Genomic DNA, 22,607 nt, shown 5'->3' on the forward strand with positions numbered 1-22,607 from the left:
TTTCCATAGAAAGAAGAAAAATAATTTATTCCAAAAGATGTAGAAGTAAGAAATTCATCCTGAAAATAGAGTTTGGTGTACATCTGCTGGGGTAGAGCTTCTCTCGAGCAGGCCCTCCTGACTGTCCCACTGAGTCTCGTTTGTCTTGCAGCAATTCTTAAACACATCGCTGACTCTCATGTTGTGAGCAGGCAAGAGCCATATTCAAAGTCGCAGGCTTCAAGGCAAGAGTAACAGATTTCCCAGAACAGCACCTTTTCTCTCAGCCGAGGGCAGACACATCTCAGAGTCAGCTATGCAGGCACGTAATTCAAAGTGTAAAAAAGGTGAAGGAGAAAAAATACTGTATGCAGAGGAAGGCCTTCAACTGTAAGGCAGGTAATGGCCGAAGTAGGCTGTAAGGAAGGAGGTCGGTGTGCAGGTGATTCTGTATCTAGAAGGCTTCTAGCTGTGACCTGCAAAACAAAACAGTTCTAGTAACTTAAGGTCCGCTAACACCAGGTCCTTCACCCTCTTTCAAAAGAGCAGAAAGAGCAAACGAGCTGGAGAGATGGCTCAGCAGTTAACAGCACTGGCTGCTCTTTCAGAGGACTTGGGTTCAATTCCTAGCACAGATATAAAAGCTTACAACCATTTGGAACTCTAGTCCTAGGGGACCTGAGGCCCTCTTCAGGCCATTGAGGGAACTACATGCACATGGTGCCCAGACAATCACGCTGTTGAAAACATTCATACGTACAGGATTTAAGGAAGGGAGGGAGGTGTAGGGACAGGGACAAGAACTAAAAGTAGCCAGGGTGACAGCATACATGCAGCAAAACAATGTACACATAAAATTTAGAAGTGGAGGGCGGAGAGCAGAGGAAGTTAGAGGAGAAAGCAGGAACGCAGTCAAGCCTGCAACCCCAGCTACCCAGGAGACAGAGCAAGGAGTCAGAAAGCTGGCCTCAGCAACGTAGTGAGAGCCTCTCTCAAAATAGTGAGTGAGCCAGGCGGTCGGCACACCTTTACTCCCGACCCTTGGAACACCGAGGCAGGCGTGTGGGTCTGAGTTCTAGGCCAGTTTCAAACTAGTACCAGTCGAGCCAGAGCTACACAGTGAGACACTGTCTCAATGACAGTAAAAAGTAGAAAGGAGGATCAGGGACATCGTATTAAAAATTTCTAACCAAAACTAGGCACAGTCCTAGCACCCGGGAGGCTCTGGTGGCAGATGCTGGACTTGAGGCCAGCCCGGGCGATGTAGTGGGACTCTGTCTCACCCTCCTCCCCGTCACACAAAGTCAGCCAGATCAATACTTTAAACACTCAGGTGAAGAACCGGCTTACTCATCTCACAGGTTTTGTAGGTTCTAGAGCATGCCCAGTTACCAATGACATTACTCTCATATAACTACACAGACAGCAGGAGACATGGAGCTGACTAACACAGAGCTGGGACTCGGCGAGTGCCTGTGCTTTTCACTTCCCTCTCAGAGCAGACAGCTGGATGTCAATATGGGCACTCTCCATTCTGCCTTTGCTGGCCTCCCGACTAGCAAGCTCCTTCCATGACATATCTGCAGGACTCCAGGCTACCTTTCAGGCTGTTCCCTGTTCTGACTACCCCAAGTCCAGGTGAGAACGACAATGCCAGCCATTTAAAGATGGCCAATGTTTAATGTCGGTATCTTCACGTGCTGGGCTGCTCAGTGGGAGCAGGACGTCCTTAAGGTGTCCAGTGGGGCTGGGCAATGGCCCAACCTTTGAGAGGGCTGCTGCTGGGTGGCAGTGGTGGCTCCACCATTAAAGCTGGGCTCACAACCAAAGAGACGAGTGTTTGCAGCTCTTCCAGAAGATGAGCTTGGTTCCCGGCTGTGCCACCTGGACACTCAAAGCCACCTTCTGGAGTCCCATTAAGCCCCAGTGCAGGATACTGCAAACAATATGCATTCAACTCCAGATTTAATGAGAGGAGGTGTGGGGCTGTGGCTCCCTCACAGACAGCTTGACAGACGACACGGACCCTCAGTTCAAGGCCCAGCACCAGAAGACACAGAGCAGAGTGGAATAACTCAAGGATGGTTTTTACAGTGCACAGGGAGAGGGGCACCAGGGTAAGGTGGCCGCTGTCAGAGCAGACAGTTCCTGTGGTCACTTTCTGTCCCGGGTCTGTGCTGGCAGAACAGCTGCTCGGTGCACATCACAAAGCTGGCTGAGAACGCAGATGTTCCTGTGGGAATCTTCTATGAATGGCACACTGACTTTTTAAAGGTGTATTTTCTTTTTACTTATGTGTATATATGTGTATCTGTGTGTGTACACGGCCCTCTGTAAGAAGAGCATACACTCTTAGCTCCTGGACCATCTCACCAGTCTTGCTTTTGACTGTTTTTTTTTTTTTTTTTTAAACAAAGAATCACAAAGGAGGGAAATGACCTTCACTTTTTTTTTTTTTTTTTTTTTTTTTTGGTTCTTTTTTTTCGGAGCTGGGGACTGAACCCAGGGCCTTGCGCTTCCTAGGTAAGCGCTCTACCACTGAGCTAAATCCCCAGCCCCAGACCTTCACTTTTTAATAAACCCATAACTGGGAACCACTTTTTATTCAGCTTCACTCAGGCGTGGCTCTGTGGCTGGGTGAGCTAGGAAGCAAGGAATCCACTCTGTGATGTGGAAATAACTGGATGTGGATGGAGCTGGAACAATCAATCCAGACTTCGCAGTACTGTGTCGTAAAACAAAGGAATCACTAAAGTAGCCAAGAGAAGACCCAAGAACAGTGATGGGGGAAGGGACCAAGACGAGAGTAACTTCAAAAGACCAAGGCCAGCTGGGCAGTGGTGTGCACACCTTCAATCCCAGCACTCAGGTGGATCTCCTGGAGTTCAAGGCCAGCCTGGTCTACAGGTTGAGTTTTGGGACAGCCAGGGATACACAGAGAAACCTGGTCTTGCAAACAACCAAAACCAAACAACCAAACCAAATAAACAAAAAACAAACAAAAATGGCTAGAGTGAAGAAACCCATTCAAAAAAGGGTATGTGAATGAATGTCTCTGTCAGACTCTTCTAAGTCTTTATTTTAGACAAAATTTCAATCCATTCATTATTATAAAATGCAAAGGCAGTCTTGTACAACTACAAGACCAAGCCAGCCAGAAGCACAGGCATTTAACCTCAAGGGAATGTAGCAAAAGAGTGGTTAACAATAGCCATATGCATCTAGAGATGAAAGGACTCACTTAGAAACCGTGGTCGGGAGGCAAGCCCAGGATCTGCAGGCTGAGCCCTGAAACACCCGAAGCGCTAAGAGCAAAGCCAGGGCCACACCGAGAGATGTGCCCTTGCTGACTTGGCTTCTAAGCGCAGTGAACTCAGAGGGCATCGAGAGGCAGACGAGCTAAGTGCACCACCAGGTGAAGAACATGGAAAAAGCGGCCTGGAACCTCCAGGTCAGGAGCAAAGCGAGGAGAAAGAAGGAAAGGCGGTCAGTCCCTGGTGCGCCATTAAGACTATTTCCTTAGGTCAAATGAACAAGAGCTGAGCACCACAGCCCAGAACTCCGCAAAGCTTCTAGGCAAATGGCAGTCTTTCTCAAGAAGTGCTCGGGGGCTGGAGACATGGCTACTTTCCGGAGTCCGGCTCCAGCACCCACAGGCAGCTCACCCCAGTGCCAGGGGAGCTGATGCCCACTGCTGGACTCCCCGGGCACTCCACAGATGTGATGACAGACACACATGCACGCAGACATTCGTACATATAAAAGTAAAGTAAGTATGTAAATAAATAAATAGCTTTAAAAAGCAGGCCAAGAATATGGCTCAGCTCTGTTCTGACACTAACGTCCATTTAATTAGGTAACAGAGAAGAAGGAATCTGATGACAGTGACCTGCCACTCAGCCAGAGGACAAACTTTTGCACGCTGCCATTGTTTACCACCTGGACTCGGCATCGAATAAAACCTGCAGTGTTGTCAGCTTCCTCTTTGCTCTGTGCTGTTTGAGACAAGGTCTCACTCTGTAGCTTGAGCTGGTCTGGAACTTGCTATATAGCCAAGGCCGGTTTTGAACTTAACATCCTCCTGCGGCTGAAATCAGTGCACACACAATTTCCAACCTTCACCGGCTGCTTGTCTCCCTCTCCCCAAGGCATTTAAAGACATTAATTTTCAATAGTTTAGCCACTTCTCCCCGTTGCTAGGTGCTATTAGACTAAGAATCTAGTCTGCCGACAGTCTGCCTGCGAGCTAACTGTCATGAAGCAGGTGCACAGGCATCAGGACAAGTGGCGGTTTCAGCAGGTGGGTTGTCCCAGGGATCAACCCAGGTCTTCAGGCTCGGCAGCAGGTGCTTTTACCCTGTGCACCATCCCTCCAGCTAAACTACACTTAAAAGGGCAGGGTAATCACAGAACCTAAGAGAACTTACGGATGAATCCCTAAGGTACACGCAAAAAGAACAGTTTGCTCTAATTGTGCCCTTGTTCTTTAGACCATATATATTTTCAAACTACAGTCTGCTCTTCCACTGTCTTTAAGTGGCTATGAAGTTCTGAGGAAGAAGCCACAGCAAACGCGCTGGCTGACCGGCTGGCAACATTCACGAGAAAGGGCAAGGGCATAGTCACCTCAGTGCCTGCACTGTGCAGCATGCCTTCATCCTCAAGGCCAGTGATACTTCAGATACCAGATGGTTTCATTTTTCAACTGTGGTCCAAACAGAGGATTGAGCTGCGCCAGAATCGCAATCAGCCAACTAAAATTCATGGGAGGAACAGAAGCAGAGAGCTGTGAAATCGGCTGGAACAACCATGTTCATATATGATGGAAAAACCACGTTAGTGCAACCTCACTGTAGCCCATCCCAACCAAGCCTTCACTACACACTGTTCTCCTGGGACCAGAGAACTCTTCCCAGGGCGTTTGTGACTTCGTTTCAGACGACGATCCACAAAGGAGGGAGGCTCCGTCACAGCTGAGTCTCTGCCTTTTCTCCATGACTTCATTACTGAACATCTGAGCTTTCCCAAATTCAAGACACCTTTATGGCCACCTTTGCTCGCCTCCTCAGGTTGTCACTATCCAACTCCCAAGCAAAAGAGATTTACCTTCTCCAGTGTGCAGACATCAAGGTACTATTTGAGGGGTACAGTTAAGATCTGATTTCAGCCCAAGAGGTTCCTAATTACCATCACGATAAAACATGACAAAGCATTTTGTGGGCCCCATCACAGGGAACCAAGCGAGCATTTACTCCTGCATCTAAATCACAAGGTGTGTCTCTGTACTGCCCACAAGTTACAGAGGAGATAAAGCACCTCACGCTTTCTCAGAAGCTAAAGCAGCAGTTTTTTCTTTTGCTGTTCACAAAGTTCTGTATAAGCCATTTTACATCTGATAAGGTAATTCACAGGCCCAGTGACATCTGAGAGCCAGGCTAAGGACAAAAGCAGGGGATAACAAGAAGAGCAGCCTGCAGGTGTCCGGCTGTTCAGCCATTCTGCCTTACTTACTGAACAAATATTTAATGAGCAATTACTAGGTCCCAGGCCCCAGCCACACAGGGACGATGACACGTCGGTCTCCTCGGAGATCTTATGTAATATCGGACAGTAACCGCTCTAGAGAGAGGGAAAGCAGGGGAGAGGGATGGAATCGGGCTGAAAGGGTGGCTAAGCAAGAATGGAACATCTGAAGAGACCGGACTGATACCGAATCCACGCTGCCTATGGAGGGGAGAGGGAGGTAAGTGTGGGGGTACATCGTGCTGATAGACAGGCCCTAGAAGAATGAGTTTCCGTGGCATAACCCCATGTTATCCATCTCTTGAATGTAGTCTACGGAGTTGCTTTCTGAGGAAGAGGAGACAGATAACCAAGAAGGGGACCAGCCAAACCCAGCTAGACCTTTCTCAGGCCGGGCCTCTTCCTCCTTTGACTGCCATTTTTGGAATCCTTCCAATCATAAGACCAAGAGGCCGACTCTAATCACCAATGGAGAGACTGCAGGAGAAGCAGCCAGCACAGCGCCAGGAGCTGCTGCCCACAGACACAAGGTGTGTGCAGCTCCCCAGCCCACAAAAGGTTGTTTTGTGATGAGAAACGTGATACAGAAGGAAACCAGGCCAAAACAGATACTTTAAGCTGACTCACTTTACAAACAAAGAGTTAATTCAGATGAGAGTCTCTGATCACCCTTAGAACTAGGGTATTAAACATAAACACAACACCAAGCCTATCAGTAAGGCTTCATACATACAGGCAGGCAGACAGACAGACAGACAGACACACACACACACACACACACACACACACACACACACACACACACACACACACACACGGCAGTGGGGGGAACAGACAACACAGCCGGACACTGCACTGCAGAAAGGCTCTGTGGCTAGAGAGTCATGGAAAATTCCACCCAAGCACCGGGCTTCCCTCTTTCCCAGCAGGAGAGGCAAGCTGCCTGCAGGGACAGCTCTGTGTTTCATAAGAGACTGAGCTAACTGGCAGCACTTAGAAACATCAAATTAAAAAGATAAATTAGAGCCCACGCTGTCCCCACCGTCCTTCCTTAGCAAGAGTGTGTAGTAAGCAATTAAAACATCATCTTGGCGCTGGGCAGATGGCTCAGTGGTTAAGGGCAAACACTGCTCTTCAGAGGACCCAAGCTTGCTCCCCAGCACCCACACTGGACAGCTCTCACCTGCCTATAACTTCAAATCCAGATACAGCGCCCTCTTCCGGTCTCTGCACTAACGTACACACAGACAGACACAGAGCTCCCAGCATTTCAGGGTGTAGGGTATGTGTGTGACCAGCCTCACACTGGTCATGTGGGAGCTTTTCTGAAAATCCATGGGGCAGGACAGAAAGAGAACTAAAGCACTGTAGGAAGGGAAAGGCTGGCCGAAAACCTCGCACCAGCAGCACAACTGACAAAGTTTGCTGGGAAGACTACCTACATAGACACAACATTCCTTTTTTACAGAGATCTTTCAAATAAGAGCATTAAACTATGAATAAACTACGCAGAAGGCCAAAGCATAGCTGACCTTTGACCTTTGCTTTAATCTTATCCCTTTCTTGGCTGTAATCTGTGACTTCCTGTAGTTCTCACCAACAAGATCATGAGGTTTGTTTATGGTCAGAAATGTCTTAACCTCCCTGTGCTCAGAGCCACTCCGACCCTTGTGACCTACATACAGCTTAAGAACCATCTATGGTCTCATTGGCTACTAGAAGCCTTTAAAAATGGCACCTCAGAAGCTACCAATATCAAATATATCACTATGGTTAAGACATAATCATGAGATACTGTCTTATGTAGCCCAGGCTGGCCTTAAACTCCTTTAAGTAGCCAAAGATGACCCATACCACCCTAGGTGCTGGGACCACAGGCTCGTCCACCAGACACTGTTTCTCCCCAGAAACTGCCTGGCAGCACCTGTTTCTTGATAAACACCAACTTTCCTTCATAATTGACTCATCCTAAAATCCTTCATGGGGGCTTGGCTATGAGCGACTAGTGAGAGGAGGCCTCTGAGGGAACCGCAGGCACCTGCAGAAGGTAGTGTGGAGCTGTGTCTGTCGCGCGCGCGCGCGCGCGCGCGCGCGTGTGTGTGTGTGTGTGTGTGACCACACTGTACTCACAGTTATGGAGCCTCAGGCAAAGGCAGGCTAAGTGACTCGTGGATGTTCACAATACTATGTAGGCAGAAGCAGGCAGCAGGAGACCAGAAATGAGGCCCAACTAGTGCTGAAAACTGGTCTGAGGTGCTTTAAGTGAGGACTCGAGTTTAGCTAGATCAAAACTGATAGTGGATTACAGAAGTAAGAATCCAGCCTCTGGTGCCTGTTCACAGGGAGAATAAGGATTAGAAGCAGGAATGAACGAAGGCCACTTTCTTGCTCAGGTTAGTCTCTCGAAGCTTCCAGAGTTTGACATGCCTTACTTGTTCTGCATTTTTTGGGGGGATGGATCTCATTATTTTTTTTTTTTTTTTGGTTCTTTTTTTCGGAGCTGGGGACCGAACCCAGGGCCTTGCGCTTCCTAGGCAAGCGCTCTACCACTGAGCTAAATCCCCAACCTGGATCTCATTATTTTGACCCTGCTCGTTTCAAAGCCCTAGGGTCAAGGGAGCCTCCTGAGTAAAAAGTAAGTCACCATCCACCAACCATCCAGCTTGTAGCAATGGCATAATTTATTTTGCTTTTCCAAACTGTTTGGAAGAGCGACAGAGCCCAGAGCCTTGGGCACAATAAGCAAGTACTCAAACACTGAGCTACAGCCCCAGTCCCCAACACTATTTTCAATGTTTCAAAGCAAAAAGGGGAAAAAAACCAATCTCAACCCCCCACCCCAACCCCAATACGACCACAAAACAAACACAGGCTGTTAGGGAAATGCCTGGAGAAATAATACAGGCTATTTCAGTTGAAATTTTAGAGGAAACTCCCTCTCCAACCAGCTGAGTGAACTCAGTGCCTGCCTGCCCTTCTGGCTACCTACAGACTTAAAACTTCCCTTTAAAGCTGATAAACACGCGGAGCTTTGGAAGGCAGAAAAGCCGGCTGTGACCCGATGATGGGAGCGGTGGAGGAAGGGCCTGTGCTCTGGCCGAGACCCGGCTTGTTGTGTAACCAGAAGGAACGAACTGTACCCTTCCGCTTGCCCAAACTGTTCCACATGGTTCCACAGCCCAGAGGCCTAATAACCATCAACTGAGAGGCGCCTATGTGACCGCGGTGGCACAGCGACAACAAGGGGAGCTGGAGAACTAGGGTGGACCCAGGGCAAATATAAGCTCCTCTTTTTAGGGGGTTACTGGATTGAAAGTGGGGTCTATAGATGCTAGGCTATAGACTCGTTCCCAGACTTTCGTCACTGTTCTTATGTTCTCCTTTGGGTTTTTGAGACAAGGTGTCTCTGTGCCCTGGCTGTCCTGAAACTCCTGTACACCAAGTTGGCCTCCAACTCAGAGATCGGCCTGCTTCTGCCCCCCTAGTGCTAGGATTAGAGGACTGCGCCACCACCCCTGCCCAGCTATTATTTTTCATGTTGAAACAAGGTTGCAGTAAATTGCCCAGGCTGTTCCTGAACTCACCGTGTGGTTCAGCTGCCTAAAGTGGTCCCACCTATTCCACAGTTACTCTCAGGGGCCACGGTCATGTGGGACTCTGAGGATGCCAAGAGGCTGGCTGAAGGGCCTGATCCACCAGGGAGGGCAGAGGCGTGTGCTCCCCACAGCCAGGCCAGTGCCTCCAGCTCAGGTGGGAGAATTCTCCAAGTGCAGAGTACACTGCTCTGCACACGAGCCGCACCCAGCCCTCCAATAATCCTGTTTAGGGCTTTGGTTCCACACGAAGAAAGAATAGGGAACATGGGTGCGGCCTAGCTCCTGGGGAGGCACAGGTGGGACTTCAACTTCCTTGTAGGCAGGGAAATCTGGTCAAGGATGGTTCCTCCATCCTTTGTCCTCCCAGCACAGGCAGCAACAGGAGTGACCTCTGCCGGTGGGTGACAGCAGAAACATATGCAAATGCCCAGGGCATCAAACCCTCTCCAATCCAATGACACAAACACTTTGAAAGGGAGGGACGCTACACCGAAGCTACCAGAAAACAGGGAGATTTGGTCCTGGACAGAATTGGATTTTCACTCCAAGCTGCTGGAATGGCCCTAGGCAAGGGACCTTACAACCCAAGCTTGTCTCCCTTTGTAAAATGAAGCCAGCAGACTTGCCTCCAATGGAGTGTCAGAAATTAAAGAGGTAATAGGGGTTTTTGCAGTGGCTGGCAGGCCCTTGGCTTTTCTTTATCAGTGAGACAGCTTCTGATGTGCCCGAGCCACAGAAGGGAGCATAGAGATTTACTTTGGAGCTCCTCAGAAACCGTGGCACTGGGCCGTTAGCAACCTCTGCACCCCTGGCCCCACAGTCCACAGATGTCTAACGTATCCCCCACACCTCCCAGGCGCCCTCTAACATAACAGTGCATGTGACAGGTGCTCCTGTAGATGGCATCATGCCAGATAGTAGGCTCAAAGACTGGGAGGGGCATGTATGTTCCTGGGTGGAGACCTGAGGTAATCAGGTAACTTCTGAAAAGGAACTTGTCAAAAGCTGGCTGGTTTATGAACTCGATGCTCTCCGAGAGTGGCAAGGAGACACTATAGAATTCCCAGACTGACCCTTAAAATGAGCTTGATTTTTTTTTTCTCTCTCTCTCAGAGGACAGAGCTGAGGAGACACTGAAGGCGCGGGCTGGAGGCCACAGGGTAGGTGTGAGAACACTGTGAGAAGCTCCTACTTCTGAGCTGGAAGTCCTTGGCCTGGCAGTAAGTTTTTTTGCAGCTTTTGCAACATGGAACCAGGAACTCTCCCCAACCCATGGGGAGCATGGGCTCCAGAGACTGGCACAGGGGCACCCTGCCCTCCTGACTGTCATCTGGATCGTCCACTGCCGGGCAGCTCTAAACCAAGTTAGGCCTGGCTTGATCAATGAACATGGCTCCCTCATAGCTGCCCCCCCAGTGGCATCTGAATCCTATCTAGGGTTTCCTTTCTTGGCTAGTCTCCCTCCTTCAGACGGTTTCCCTCTAGTGCTGGGCATGGAACCTAGAACTTCTTGCATACTAGACGAATGCTCTGCCACTCAGGCACAACTCTATAACCACTGAAGGGTGAGCAGGGCTAGGAAGACGGCTCTGGAGGTGGCAGTGGTGGCTGCCGAGCCTGACAGCCTGAGTTTGGCATAACCCCTCCCTCCAGGATCAGAAGCCACTCCGTGTTGACCTCTAACCCCCAGCTAAAAAAATAAAAGGTAGGGAACTAAAGGGTCAAAGGAATCACACACGAAGGGGATGCTGCTGCTGGCTTTCAAGACGAGGGCCAAATGGAATGTGAGTGGTCCGTAGGGCAGGGCGTTGGCTAGCCATCAGCCAGTGAGGAAACAGGGACTTCAGTCTTATTACCACAAAGAACTCAATTCTGGCATAGCCCGAGGGCCTGGCAGAGAACACCAAGCTCCAGATGAGAAGACACAAACATGTTTTCTATTAACTGGCTGCCAACCTTACCACTGTGGCCCCTTTGCTACCACAGGAATACGCCCTAATTTTGCTAATTTTAAACTTGAAATCTCTTCCCTTTCTTCCCCCAGGACTTCAAGACAACTCATTTTTCTAAATTCAGCCTTTTAAACCAAAGTTTCTAAGGAGCCCTTTGTGTGTGCTAGGGATTGAAATTAGGGCTTCACAATACGAATGGAGCACAACTCCAGCCCCAACAACCCCCTTATCTGACATATTATAATGGAAAAGATTCTAATATACGCCTCCATACTGCAGGTAGCGAAACACGCTGGGCCTTGCACTGTGGTCTCCGTCCCCCACTCATAACCATCATAAATGTGCCTAGGAGAGAAATGAAGCAATTCTCAGATGGCAAATTAAATGATGGTGGCTCTCCGGGGAGGAAGAAGGCTCTCCAGGGGCTCTCTGCAGCTGAGGGTAGACAGATATCAAACCACAGGAGCCTGGCCTTTCACCTGCAGACCTCGCCAGACTGAGAAACACCAAAGCCCAGGGCCAACCAGGAGCAGAGGGTCTGAGAAACCCAAATGTCACTCAAGAACATTGGAACCCCAAAGCCTTTTATTATGAATCATGAATTAATCAGACAGAGGGACGACTGGTAAGATGGCTGAACTACTTGTTGCCAAGCCTGACAACTTGAGTTTGATGTCCAAAACTCATAGGGTGGAAGAAAGAATGGATCCCTGAGGACTATCTTCTGAGTTCCACACACCTGCTCTATCCCAGATAAGTAAATTAAACATGTGTTAACAAAAGGTGGTGGCACTGTGTGCTTGACAGTGTGCATGTGTGCGTGCGTGCATGCGTGCATGTGTGTGTGTATTACCAGGATGGCTTAGCAGTTAAAGGCACTTGCTGCTCTTCCAGAGGACCCAAATTAAGTTCCCAGCAACCATACTGTGTGACTAACAACCAACCTCCTGTAACTCCAGTTCCAGGGTATCCACTGCCCTCTTCCGGCATCCACAGGCAATGCACCCCTGTGCATGAACACACATGAACACACACACATACATTTTTTTAAATTAAAAAGTATGTTAATATGGTCTTAAAGAAATTTAAAAATCACTAACATTCAGTTAATATTGTTTAAAAGACAAGACAAGAACAAAAATCTGATTAAATAATCAAAACAATAAAATAGCCTAAAGCTAGCATGCTAATAATTATATTGATTTTATATATTTAGAAGATATTCATAAGATAAAGACTGCTGGGTGTGCAGAGCCGTGGGCCTGCAATGCTAATACTTGGGAGGCTGAAGCTCTGTTAGCTCAAGGCCAACCTGGAGTATGTAATCAGACTTGTCTCAACAAACCAAAACTAAATTAAACTGAAAGGCAAAGACCCCCAGCATTGACTAGGTCTACAGACTGAGTTCCAGGCCAGCCAAGGCTATACAGTGAGACCCTGTCTCTAAAAGAAAAAAAGGATCAATGACAGAAGACACAGTCAGGAAGGAAATTCATACATATATAGCAAAACTATTTTGAATAAAAAAAAGTAAAAAAAAAAAACAAACCCAAAAACAAAAAACAAACCCATTTAATGTAGCAAGGAAGTTCTCCAAATCTGGCAGAGCATGGAGTGGGAGCGCATGCCTGTGACGCCTCTGAGTAGAAGGCAGAGGCAGGAGGATCAGGAGTTCACCGCCAGCCTTGGCTACCTACTGAGACCCTCTCTCAAAACCCAGAAGCAGCAAGGAAATGGTACAAACGCTGAGAGCGTGGCTGAGCCGTGGAGTGGGCTCGACCCCTGGATTCAATCCCTAGCACTAAACAAAAGACAACTGGGACTCGGGCTGCAGCGACTGCCTGTCTGGAGTGGGAACCACAGCCAGCCCTGACCTTTTCAGTGCCAGCAGCCTAGAGGGGCAGTAGTGCCTAAATGCTCTGCCTAGTACTGTGGGAAGTCTGCAGACCCAAGGCCCACCTAACAGGTCTACAGGAAATAACTCCCATGGGTCTCCTATCTTTGCTTACCACAATTTTGCCAGAAATCCAAACCTCCCAGGTTCACCCCTCACGATCTAAACCTCATTCCCTTGAGGCTGGAGTGAGCTCTGCATGGAAGGTGTGCGTAGGCCCCAGCTCAAACTCTAGCAGTGCAGAAACAAAACCACCCAGGCTGTTCCAAGTCTCATCACTCCCTCAACCTCTCTCCTAAGTCCCCGCCCAAGGTCTCCGTAGCTCTAATTACCCGCCTCAGTCACTTCTCCGTTCTGGTATTTTCCATTGCTTCCAGGTGACGCTGGCTCCTCCCCCACTTCTCCCAAGCTCTCTCAAGCAGAAAGCTGACTACTCTTGGGCAATGAGGTCAGAGACCTCTTTGCTCCCCCTGTGTGACAGTTCCACTCCACCTTGTGCAGAAGGGCTCCTCTAGAGAGCATGCAGCTGGTTTCCCACCAGTCAACCCTTTGGCTTTCGCAGCCCAGCCTCCTGATGTAGAGGCTGTGCTATGTGGCCCTTCTCAGTCACATTTCACCTAAACAGCAATCCCACCTCAGTTCTGTGGGTCCTGCTCTAATACATCCAGTAGGCCCTGGATTACAGATAACCAACCTTACCCACACAGTTTCCTACACACACACACACACACACACACACACACACAAACCTCCCTATGGGAACACCGAAGTCCCCATATACTGAAGCTGGGATTACAGATAACCAACCTTACCCACACAGTTTCTCTCTCTCACACAGACACACACACACACACACACACACACACACACACCGAAGTCCCCATATACTGAAGCTGGGAACAGCGAGACAGAACACACCACAGTGAAAGACACCAGATCTCTCCTAAGGGAATCGAGACCAATACTAATGTTTTGGGGCTGCAGCTGATCTTGAGTGACTGGAACTATAGCAAGCAGAGGCCCAGGGAAGAGAGGAAAGACTATGCCACATATCAACATGGGTACTGCTCCGGTTTCTCTTTTTCTTCTTCTCTCTCTCTATCCCCTCCTTGAGGTCAGGGTTTCTCAACTCGGGCACTACTGAGTAAGTTCTGGACCACAAGCTTATTTACAGGAACGAGAGAAGCGTCCTGGACAGAACATAATGTTTACTTATAAGGATGCCAATGGGAGTGCCAATGCAGCACCTCCCCAAGAACATGTCTACAAGGCGCCGGGCTTCTGTGACTCCCACTCACGCAAACTCGAAGTCAGGAAGACAGTCGGGAGTGAAGTGCACAGGATACTTGGTGAGACAGAGGAATTAACTGCAGTGCATGGTAACATACTGTGTTTATGTCTGACGTGGTGGTTACAGAATGAACTACATTTGCCTCAAATTAATCTGAGGTAGAAGAGAACCTGAGAGGGTGAAACAGGCTTGCCTGTAAGTTGGTGATTTTTGAAGGTTGCAAAATCACAGAGAGAATATAGTGAGTTTAGAATGTCAAGATCAGGCTGAACATGAATTTTTAATCCCAGTGCTTGCAAGACAGAGGCAGGAGAGTCTCTGTGAGTTGAGGCTAGCTCGGTCTACATGGTAAATGCCAAGGTAGACAGGGATACAGGGAGCCGCTGTCTGTCTGTTGTTGACACATGAACTTGTTCTTTCCCCCGCAGCTAGCTACTGTAGGAATACCATTCCATTTGGTCTACGTCAGACTTCCACCATAGAGGCTAAGCCATCAGCTGGAAACCCATTTAGTCTCTAGCTGAAACTACCCAAAAGGTGAAGAGAAAACTTCAGCCAGTGCCACCAATGAGCTTAGTGTTGGCACAGCCTAGCACCTTGAGATCATTTAGTACCTGTAGGACATTTTACAGAAACCTTAAGCCTTGCTTAGGACTCACTGAAGGGGTGTGCAGAAAGCCAAGAGTCTTAGCAGTAAACTCCTCACTACACATTTCCTTAAAACCTTGGTGCAGAAGCCCAGTGTACCAGACAGTGTAGGTGCAGGGGCAGAGGGGACCAGCCCTTCACCCCAGCATCGACTGGGATTGCTGTTTTGTGCTCATGGCTACACAAAATAATACTCGGGCCAGCGCTTTCACCCCACGACATGAGTCAAGTTCCAGGGGGCTGGAAAGCTCTCCATGAGAAGAGAATGTGTGGACACGGTAGCTCATGCCTATAACCCCACAGTTGGGAGCACCCTAGTTTCATTTCTGCCACGGTGATAAAAACCAGACAGAAGCAAGTTAGAGGAGGAAGGGTTTGTGTGGGTCTTGATTCCAGGACACAATCTGTTATGGAAAAAGAGTCAAGGCGGCAGGAACTGTAAGCGCTAGTACCAGCCAGGGAGGGAGGCCTGGTCCATATTCTACAGGAAAGGAGAGAGTAGAGTGTGGAGAGCTGTGAGACACGTCTTTCAGATAGCTCAAGGACGCTCTGCCGTTTCTCCATTCATGAAGACGGAAGAGCAGCATCCCACCATGGGCTGAAGGGAAAAGCTACCCTACACGTACGGAGTCAGCTTTCATCCAAAATAGATCCAAGCCACTCAGACAGAGGCGAATTAGTGTTCTTAGATACAGCTCATAATGACTTAAAAAAAACTATCTTTACTCTACCTTAGTATAATCCTAGTTCTACTTCTGTTCATCAGATAAACAAGCGTCTTAAGGAGGAATATGTAGACGTGTGCGCCTTTCAATCCCAGACCTTGGGGGACAGAGGTAGGCAGATCTCTGTGAGTTCGAGGCCACCAGGGACTACATAGTGAGACTGTGCTCAAGGGAAAAAGTAAAATTAAATGTATACATTTAGTAACATATGTTTATTTAATAATTATATTTGTTTAATATATAAAAAAAATGAAAGAATGTCTTTATTTAGGGATGGGGACTCAGGGATTACAAGGCCCTGGGTTCAGTCTTCAGTACCACGTCTCAAAAAATTTCTTTAAAAAGCAGGTTAGAGACAGAGATGGCTCAGCAGGTAATAGCTGTTAAAAAACAAAACAAACAAACAAAAAAACCCAACCAAAAACCTTACTTCACATTTAGCCCGGTAGTGGAAGTCCCCAGTCACAGAGGATCTGTATGTGTGATAATGATGAACGTTTTTAATTAAGGAAAAAGATAGGACACTCGTGTGAGATCGTAAGTAAAATGAGTAGACTTAAATAAATACTTCACAATAGTAAGATATGAAATAGTATAATTATAAGCTCCAGATAATTGTAAGCATTACATTTGTAGCAATTAAATTACATTTATACTCCTGTCTTCAGCTCTTACCTAACACACTGGGCGCTTGAACATGTGAAATTCTGAGCATATTCAATCTGAGGATACTATTTGTAGATGTTAAACACATATTAAGTGCCGGTGACCCAGAATGTATCAGTTACTGCTTTTAAGAACAACCATGTGCAAGAGACAAGATACTTACAAGAGATAGCAGCAAACGGAACAGGTCACCAACATGGTGATGATAACTCTAGAAAAGAAAGAAAAGGCCGATGTTAGACACCAGTGGCACGCAGACCTTGCAGAACGATTGTACACTCCTTCCTGCTCTCCCGGACTGCGGGAACACATGCTGCATACCAAGACAACGGACCTGCACTTGTCCCAGCATCCATTGCATCACAGTGTGCCCCAGGGTAGTAAGGGCAGGTGTAAGTACATAATCGAACACGTGTGTTTAGGGAGTATGCTGAAACCACAGTTTGATCAGAAACTGAGAAGTCTGGACCAACAACTCATTTTGGCAGAGCTAAAACTATGCTCACTAGCTGGACCTCTGCCTGTCTCTATTTATTTATAAAGAGTTGGAGCTCCGGCCAGCTGAGTTTCAGCATTTCTAAAGCAGAACTCAACTCGGTCAACCCTGCTCTTGCAGAGGACTGAGTTCAGTTCTCAGCACTCACAGTTGCCCTTAACTCCAGGAGATCTGACACCTCTGGCCTCTGTGGGTACCCACAAACATGTGCATATACACACACGTAAACACACACACACACACACACAAATTTTAAAAATAAAAATCAATCTTTAAAAATCTCAATTAAAAACCAAACAATAGAACTCACTATCCCCTCTCCAAGACCCCTCCTCCGAATCTTAGTACCCAAGGCCGGGGTATGGCTCAGTGGTAGAGCGAGCACAGGGGAAACCTAGGGTCCAATGCAGACACAGTACTCCTCGTAAGCACTGTCATTTCCCCCAACTAATCTGCTCTTAACTCTCATCTCCTGCTCCAGCCTCCTCTGCACTCCCACCCACACCGTGGATCTGACCTTCGAAGCCTCTCTCTCTCTCTCTCTCTCTCTCTCTCTCTCTCTCTCTCTCTCTCTCTTCTCTCCCCAGTGGTTCTTTGTTCCATTCTTTTGCTAACAAGAAAATCCACTGCTTTGGTTTGCTTAACTTATTCCAGGCAGATTCAAAGCTTTCTTCCAGTCCTTTTATTCTCTCCACAGTCACTCGGATTAATCTTTCAGAAATATCCTTTCATTACACTCTTCACAGAGGCGGTTTCCCACAGCCTGATTGCCACACCCTGGGAGCAAACCAGACAAACAAGGAATGCCAGCTTATCTTTGCTAAGCAGTGTGTGTTCCTGCGGTCCTGCGCTTCTGGTAGCTGGTATTGATACATTCTTTCACCCCACAGATCTACCTGAGCACCCAGGGTATATCAAGCTCTAGAGAAGTAGCCATGAATTAAACTGACTTAAAATGGCTACCCTGGTAGCTGGAGCGATGGCTCAGGGGTTAAGATCACTGGCTGCGCTTTCAGTGGACGCAGGTTTAGTTCCTGGCCCTCACATAATAGGCTCACATAGTGGTTCACAGACACATATAATAAAAAGTAAGTTTTTTTAAAAAAAAAATGTTTTTTGTTTTTTTTTTAAAGTCTATCCTGCCCTTCCCTGGGAAGCTTACAGGCTGGAGAGGAGGGGAGAGCGGACCACACACAGATGAACAACAGACAGACAACAATCGTCATGAGCATGTTGAAGGATCAGTGGCTGTTGATCTCAGAAAACAATGTGGGGAAGGAAGACATGTGCCAGGGCTGTGGCAATGTTAAACAAGTGTGATGAGGCCTTGGCAAGTGATGGGGTCTGACTGCAGACTTGAGTGTCCCCAGCAATGAGACACCAAACTCCGGCATGAGCTGAGAAGGGTCTAGGGGGTTCAGAGGAAGGAGCCTGGGCGGCCGAACAGACAAGCAAGGCCTGCCTGGGAAGCAGGAGGTAAGGTCGAAGAGGTACATCTATCTATCTCACGGCCTTTGCAAGGCCTCTGCCCAAAAGGTTATCAGGAGGGAGCAGAGGAAAACTGGTAAAATCTGGCCTGATTTCTGCCTCGATCTCCCCACCAGGTTGAAGCAGGCTGGGGAGATAGAGGCAGAGTGATAAAAAGGCAGACCAATTGGAGTGTGAGGTAATAAAGGCTGAGGGTGCGGCACATGGTGAGGCTTGCAGCAGTGTGGGTAGCAAATACTGGTCAGACTCTCGACGCCTTTCATTTTAATCATGTGAGTGAGGGTGTGCACATGAGTGCAGATGCCCATGGAGGCCAGAGGGTTTAGAGGGCCTGAGGCTGGAGTTACAGGTGGCTCCGACCTGCCCAACGTAAGTACTGAGAACTGAACTCTGGTCCTCTACAAGACAGCAAAAGCTCTTGACTGCAAAGCATCTCTCCAGCACCTCTGGATGCATTTTGGAGACAAGAAACATGACAGCTGTGCAACAAATTAAGAAGCTGTGTAGCCACTTGTAATCTAGGCCCCTCGCCCAGCTGGCTATGGCAGCCCGTGCCAGTGATTCTAGCGCTTTGAAGGCCGAGGCAGGAGGATGGCAAGTATGAGGTTAGCCTAGGCTACATTAAGATGGACAGAGAGAAGGCCATCCTTCCAACTCTTCCTTTTAACCCTTTATTCTGAAGGCAGGTGCCTTGACCACAACCCCAACACATGTGTAAGAGTCTCGGTGCCAAGTTCCTGCTCATCTTCTCCTGAGCCTAGCCTAGAATCTCTGCTGTCTCCTCTCTTCCCCAAAAGAGATCTCAGAGAACACAAACAGCCGAGGAGCCTTTGTATTACACATCTCGTATTAGCTGCCACAGAAAAACATTCCCCTTAGAACAACTGCTCCAGGGGCTGGAGAGATGACTCCGAGGTTAAGGACACCGACTGCCCTCCCAGAATTCCCAAGTTCAATTCCCAGCAACCACATGGTGGCTCACAACCGCTGTAATAGAATTCAATACCCTTTTCCGGTGTGTCTATAGACAGCTACAATGTACACCTATACATAAAATAAATAATCCTTTAAAACAAAACAACTGCTCCATAGGAGCTAGGCAGGAGTGGGGAGTCCTAAGCTGCAAATCATTTTCATGTCTTAGCAAAACTTTACACAACTATAAACACACGTTCACACGCACTCATAAGGCAAACATGTATAAATCTATTATGACATATGGCCTTGGGATGTGACCTCTTTAAAAAGATTTATTTTAAGCTGGGCAGTGGTGGCCCACTTTAATCCCAGCACTCAGGAGGCAGGGGCAGGCAATCTCTGAGTTTGAGGCCAGCCTGGTCTAGAGAGAGTTCCAGGACAGCCAAGGCTACACAGAGAAACCCCGTCTCGAAACAAACAAGCAACAAAACAAATGATTATATTTTAATCATGTGTGTATATGCATGCATGCACACAAGTGCACGAGCCCTCAGAGGCCAGAAGAGTGAGCTGGGATTCCCCAGAGATGGAGTTACATGGGTAGCTGGTATTGAACTCAGGTCTTCTGGAAGAGTTCTAAATGCTCTTAACATGCCATGGTGTGCAAGGGGGGATGGGAGAACAATTTGTGGGGTGGTCAGACACAGCAACAAACACCTTTACCCCTTGAGGCCACCAGCCAGCTTTTCATATGTGACTTTCTATTTTCTACACACTCCAAAATGTTGATGGGGGAAAAAAAAACCCAAACTGGAGCTGACATAAGCCCTGGTCTACTAATTCCTGCCTGATCCTCCACATCTGGGAAAGAGGGCTTGCAGCTTGTGGTGAATCTGTGAGCTCCTAAAGAGAAAGGTGTGCTCCGGACAGCAGGCACAGACCGGATTTTGTCCTACCATGTGCCACTGCAGAAAAACATCCAAACAATTGCAAGGGACTGGCTCCCCACTTCCCACACATTCAGCAGGGGCCTGTTCCAGCCAGTCACCTTCTTGCTGTCTCATCAGGTCCCAATACCCAGCCTCAACAGAGAAGTCCTGTTTCGCTCTTTGCACAGTTCCTTATTTCCTGAATGAAAATCTCCTAATCCCACAAGTCAGAAATGCTTTCCTGTATTAAATATTCAGTTCAGCGGCACTGGGGGTACAGCTCAGTGGCAGAGTGCTTGTCTAGAAGGTGGGAGGCTCTGGGTTCACTTCTTAGCAAACCCCACCCCCATCCCCCACTCTCACCACACACACAGACACAGGAAAAAAATCATCAGAGTTCGTTAAGCAGGCTGGTTCTTGTATAATTAAAAAAAAAACAAAACAACCTTATAATTAAAAAAAAAACCAACCCTTTGACTTACAATCTTTTGGGGAGGAGGACGTAGCAGGGACCTGGTATTAATAAACCCTAAAATGTCCATGTTTCAAAAAAACGTAAGAACACGGAAAAGCTAACTAAATCATCCAAGGTCACCAGAGCTCAGCCATCTTGGAGCAGTGATTCCTAAACTGTAAGCCTGTATAACTCCCAGGATGCACCATTGCAAGACTTGCTCAGTCTGCCAAGAGCAAGAAACGCAAGGATTGCAGTGGAGCCTGACTGTGGTGAGCATCAGGGGTTTCATTACTCTGCATAATGGGAGTGGCTGCACCTGATGCCAAGGATGGAGAGAATGGTTTTAAGAGAGGTGTGGTCCAAACCAGGAGTGTTAATCAGAGCTATTCTGGGGATGAGGGCCAGAAAGACAGACAATGGTGGAATCAAACAGGGTTGGTTTAAACACAACTGAGGCATTTTGTTGTCTTTAACACCAAGAGGGGGAAAAAAAGGGGGGGTCTAAATGAATTCAATTAATACAAATTGCTTCGATAACTCCAGAACCCAGATGTCACATCAGCTGCTATAAACTGAAGATGATCCTGTAGAACTCTTATCAAGAGGTGGACCTTGACGTTTATAAATGACAGAAACCCAGCTATCAATTTTCCTCTAAAAAGCCATTTATTGGGGACCTGGAGAGATGGCTCTTTGGTTAAGAACACTTGTTCTTCCAGAAGATCTAGGCAAGTCCCAGCACCCACGTGACAGCTCATAACCATCTGTAACTCCAACTCCAAGGGATCCAAAGCCCTCTGTGGGCATTGCATGCACGTGATGCCCTTACATACGTGCAGCCAAACATACATAAAAATAATAGACGAATCTTTAAAAGTGTTTTCTTAGGCTAAGAGAAAAAAAAATTTTTTAAAGTCAGTGTATTCCAGACTGTAGTAGAAGCCATCATCACAAAACAGTAAAACTTCCTCTAATCAAAATGTCCCACTTGATATACATTGTCCACAAGGTGCTGTGAAGTTAAACACTATCTACCCACCACTTAGTGTCTAATCCATTAAAGCAAGAGACGTTTCTGACACACTGCTACTTAAGTACAAGTGTCACCTCCACATGATCTTGAGTTGAGAGGGAAAAAATTGCACTTAATTCAAAAGAGGAACTAGAAAGAGGGTATCCCAGGCTCCTCTGAAGAGGTCTGTTTTATACTGCAATACCAAGAAAGCGGTATTCAGCAAAACCTTAGGTGGGGGAATGAAAATCTATCTTGGCCAACCACTGTAAATACTCGTTTACAAGCAAGGGCAGGAGCCCTGGAAGGTATGACGCAGAGGTTTCTAAACAATACCTTCGGTTCTGGGTGATTTAACCTCACTTAGACCGGGCTCACCCAGTCCTGGGTTGGGCCCACTAGAAACAAAGGCTGAGCTCAACGCTATGCAGCAAGCTTGTCAGAGTCCGCAACTGCGACAACATGGGGGCAGAGAGGGAGATTTCTGTTCTCAAATCCCTTTCTTTGAAGTTTAGGCAAAAAGCCTCCCGTGCGTGAAAGACAGGGCCAAAGCAGCGAGAGTGCCTTGGGAGGCACCCTAACTTCTCTTCAGTCGATGTGCACGCTTTTGGTCCATCAAGACAAAAAGCGTTCCCTAAAATTCACTTCCGGGAGGGGCTGCCAAAGGTGACCTCAACCTCTGGCCAGGGACACTGACAGGCTCTCAGGAGCGCATGCGGTCCTCCCCTCTGTGGTCCACCCCGCCTCATCCTCCACACACGATCCTTCTCTCCATGATCCTCCCACCCGGGTCCTCCGCTCCCCACCACCTCGGGCCTGGCGCACTTACCCCCGGTTAGGACCCTTGGGGATAAACCAGGGCACGAGGAGGCCCACGAAGCCCCAGAACACGCTCATCACGATCAAAGGCACAGTGAGACCGTGGTATGCCATGCCTGCGCCCCAGGAGCCGAACCAGTCCACCGCCTCACTCTCGTCCCACCCGGAAGTGTCAACAGAGGCTCACGTGACCGGCGCGCGAAAGCCCCACCCC

The 22,607-nt window shown here is 48.0% G+C and overlaps 1 protein-coding gene across 1 annotated transcript; it reads right to left on the minus strand.

Moving 5' to 3' along the window:
* On the minus strand, positions 1-22,607 carry Atp6v0e1 (ATPase H+ transporting V0 subunit e1). The gene is made up of 4 exons (XM_032913647.1): positions 22,404-22,607; positions 16,438-16,485; positions 4,606-4,733; positions 1-455 (listed from the first exon to the last, which is right to left on the minus strand). The coding sequence occupies exons 1-3, from the start codon at positions 22,505-22,507 to the stop codon at positions 4,640-4,642; spliced, it is 246 nt and encodes an 81-aa protein (XP_032769538.1). The 5' UTR covers positions 22,508-22,607; the 3' UTR covers positions 1-455; positions 4,606-4,639.

The sequence above is a fragment of the Rattus rattus genome, chromosome 9 (genome assembly GCF_011064425.1).
Source record: "Rattus rattus isolate New Zealand chromosome 9, Rrattus_CSIRO_v1, whole genome shotgun sequence".
In the NCBI taxonomy this organism is placed as follows: Eukaryota; Metazoa; Chordata; class Mammalia; order Rodentia; family Muridae; genus Rattus; species Rattus rattus.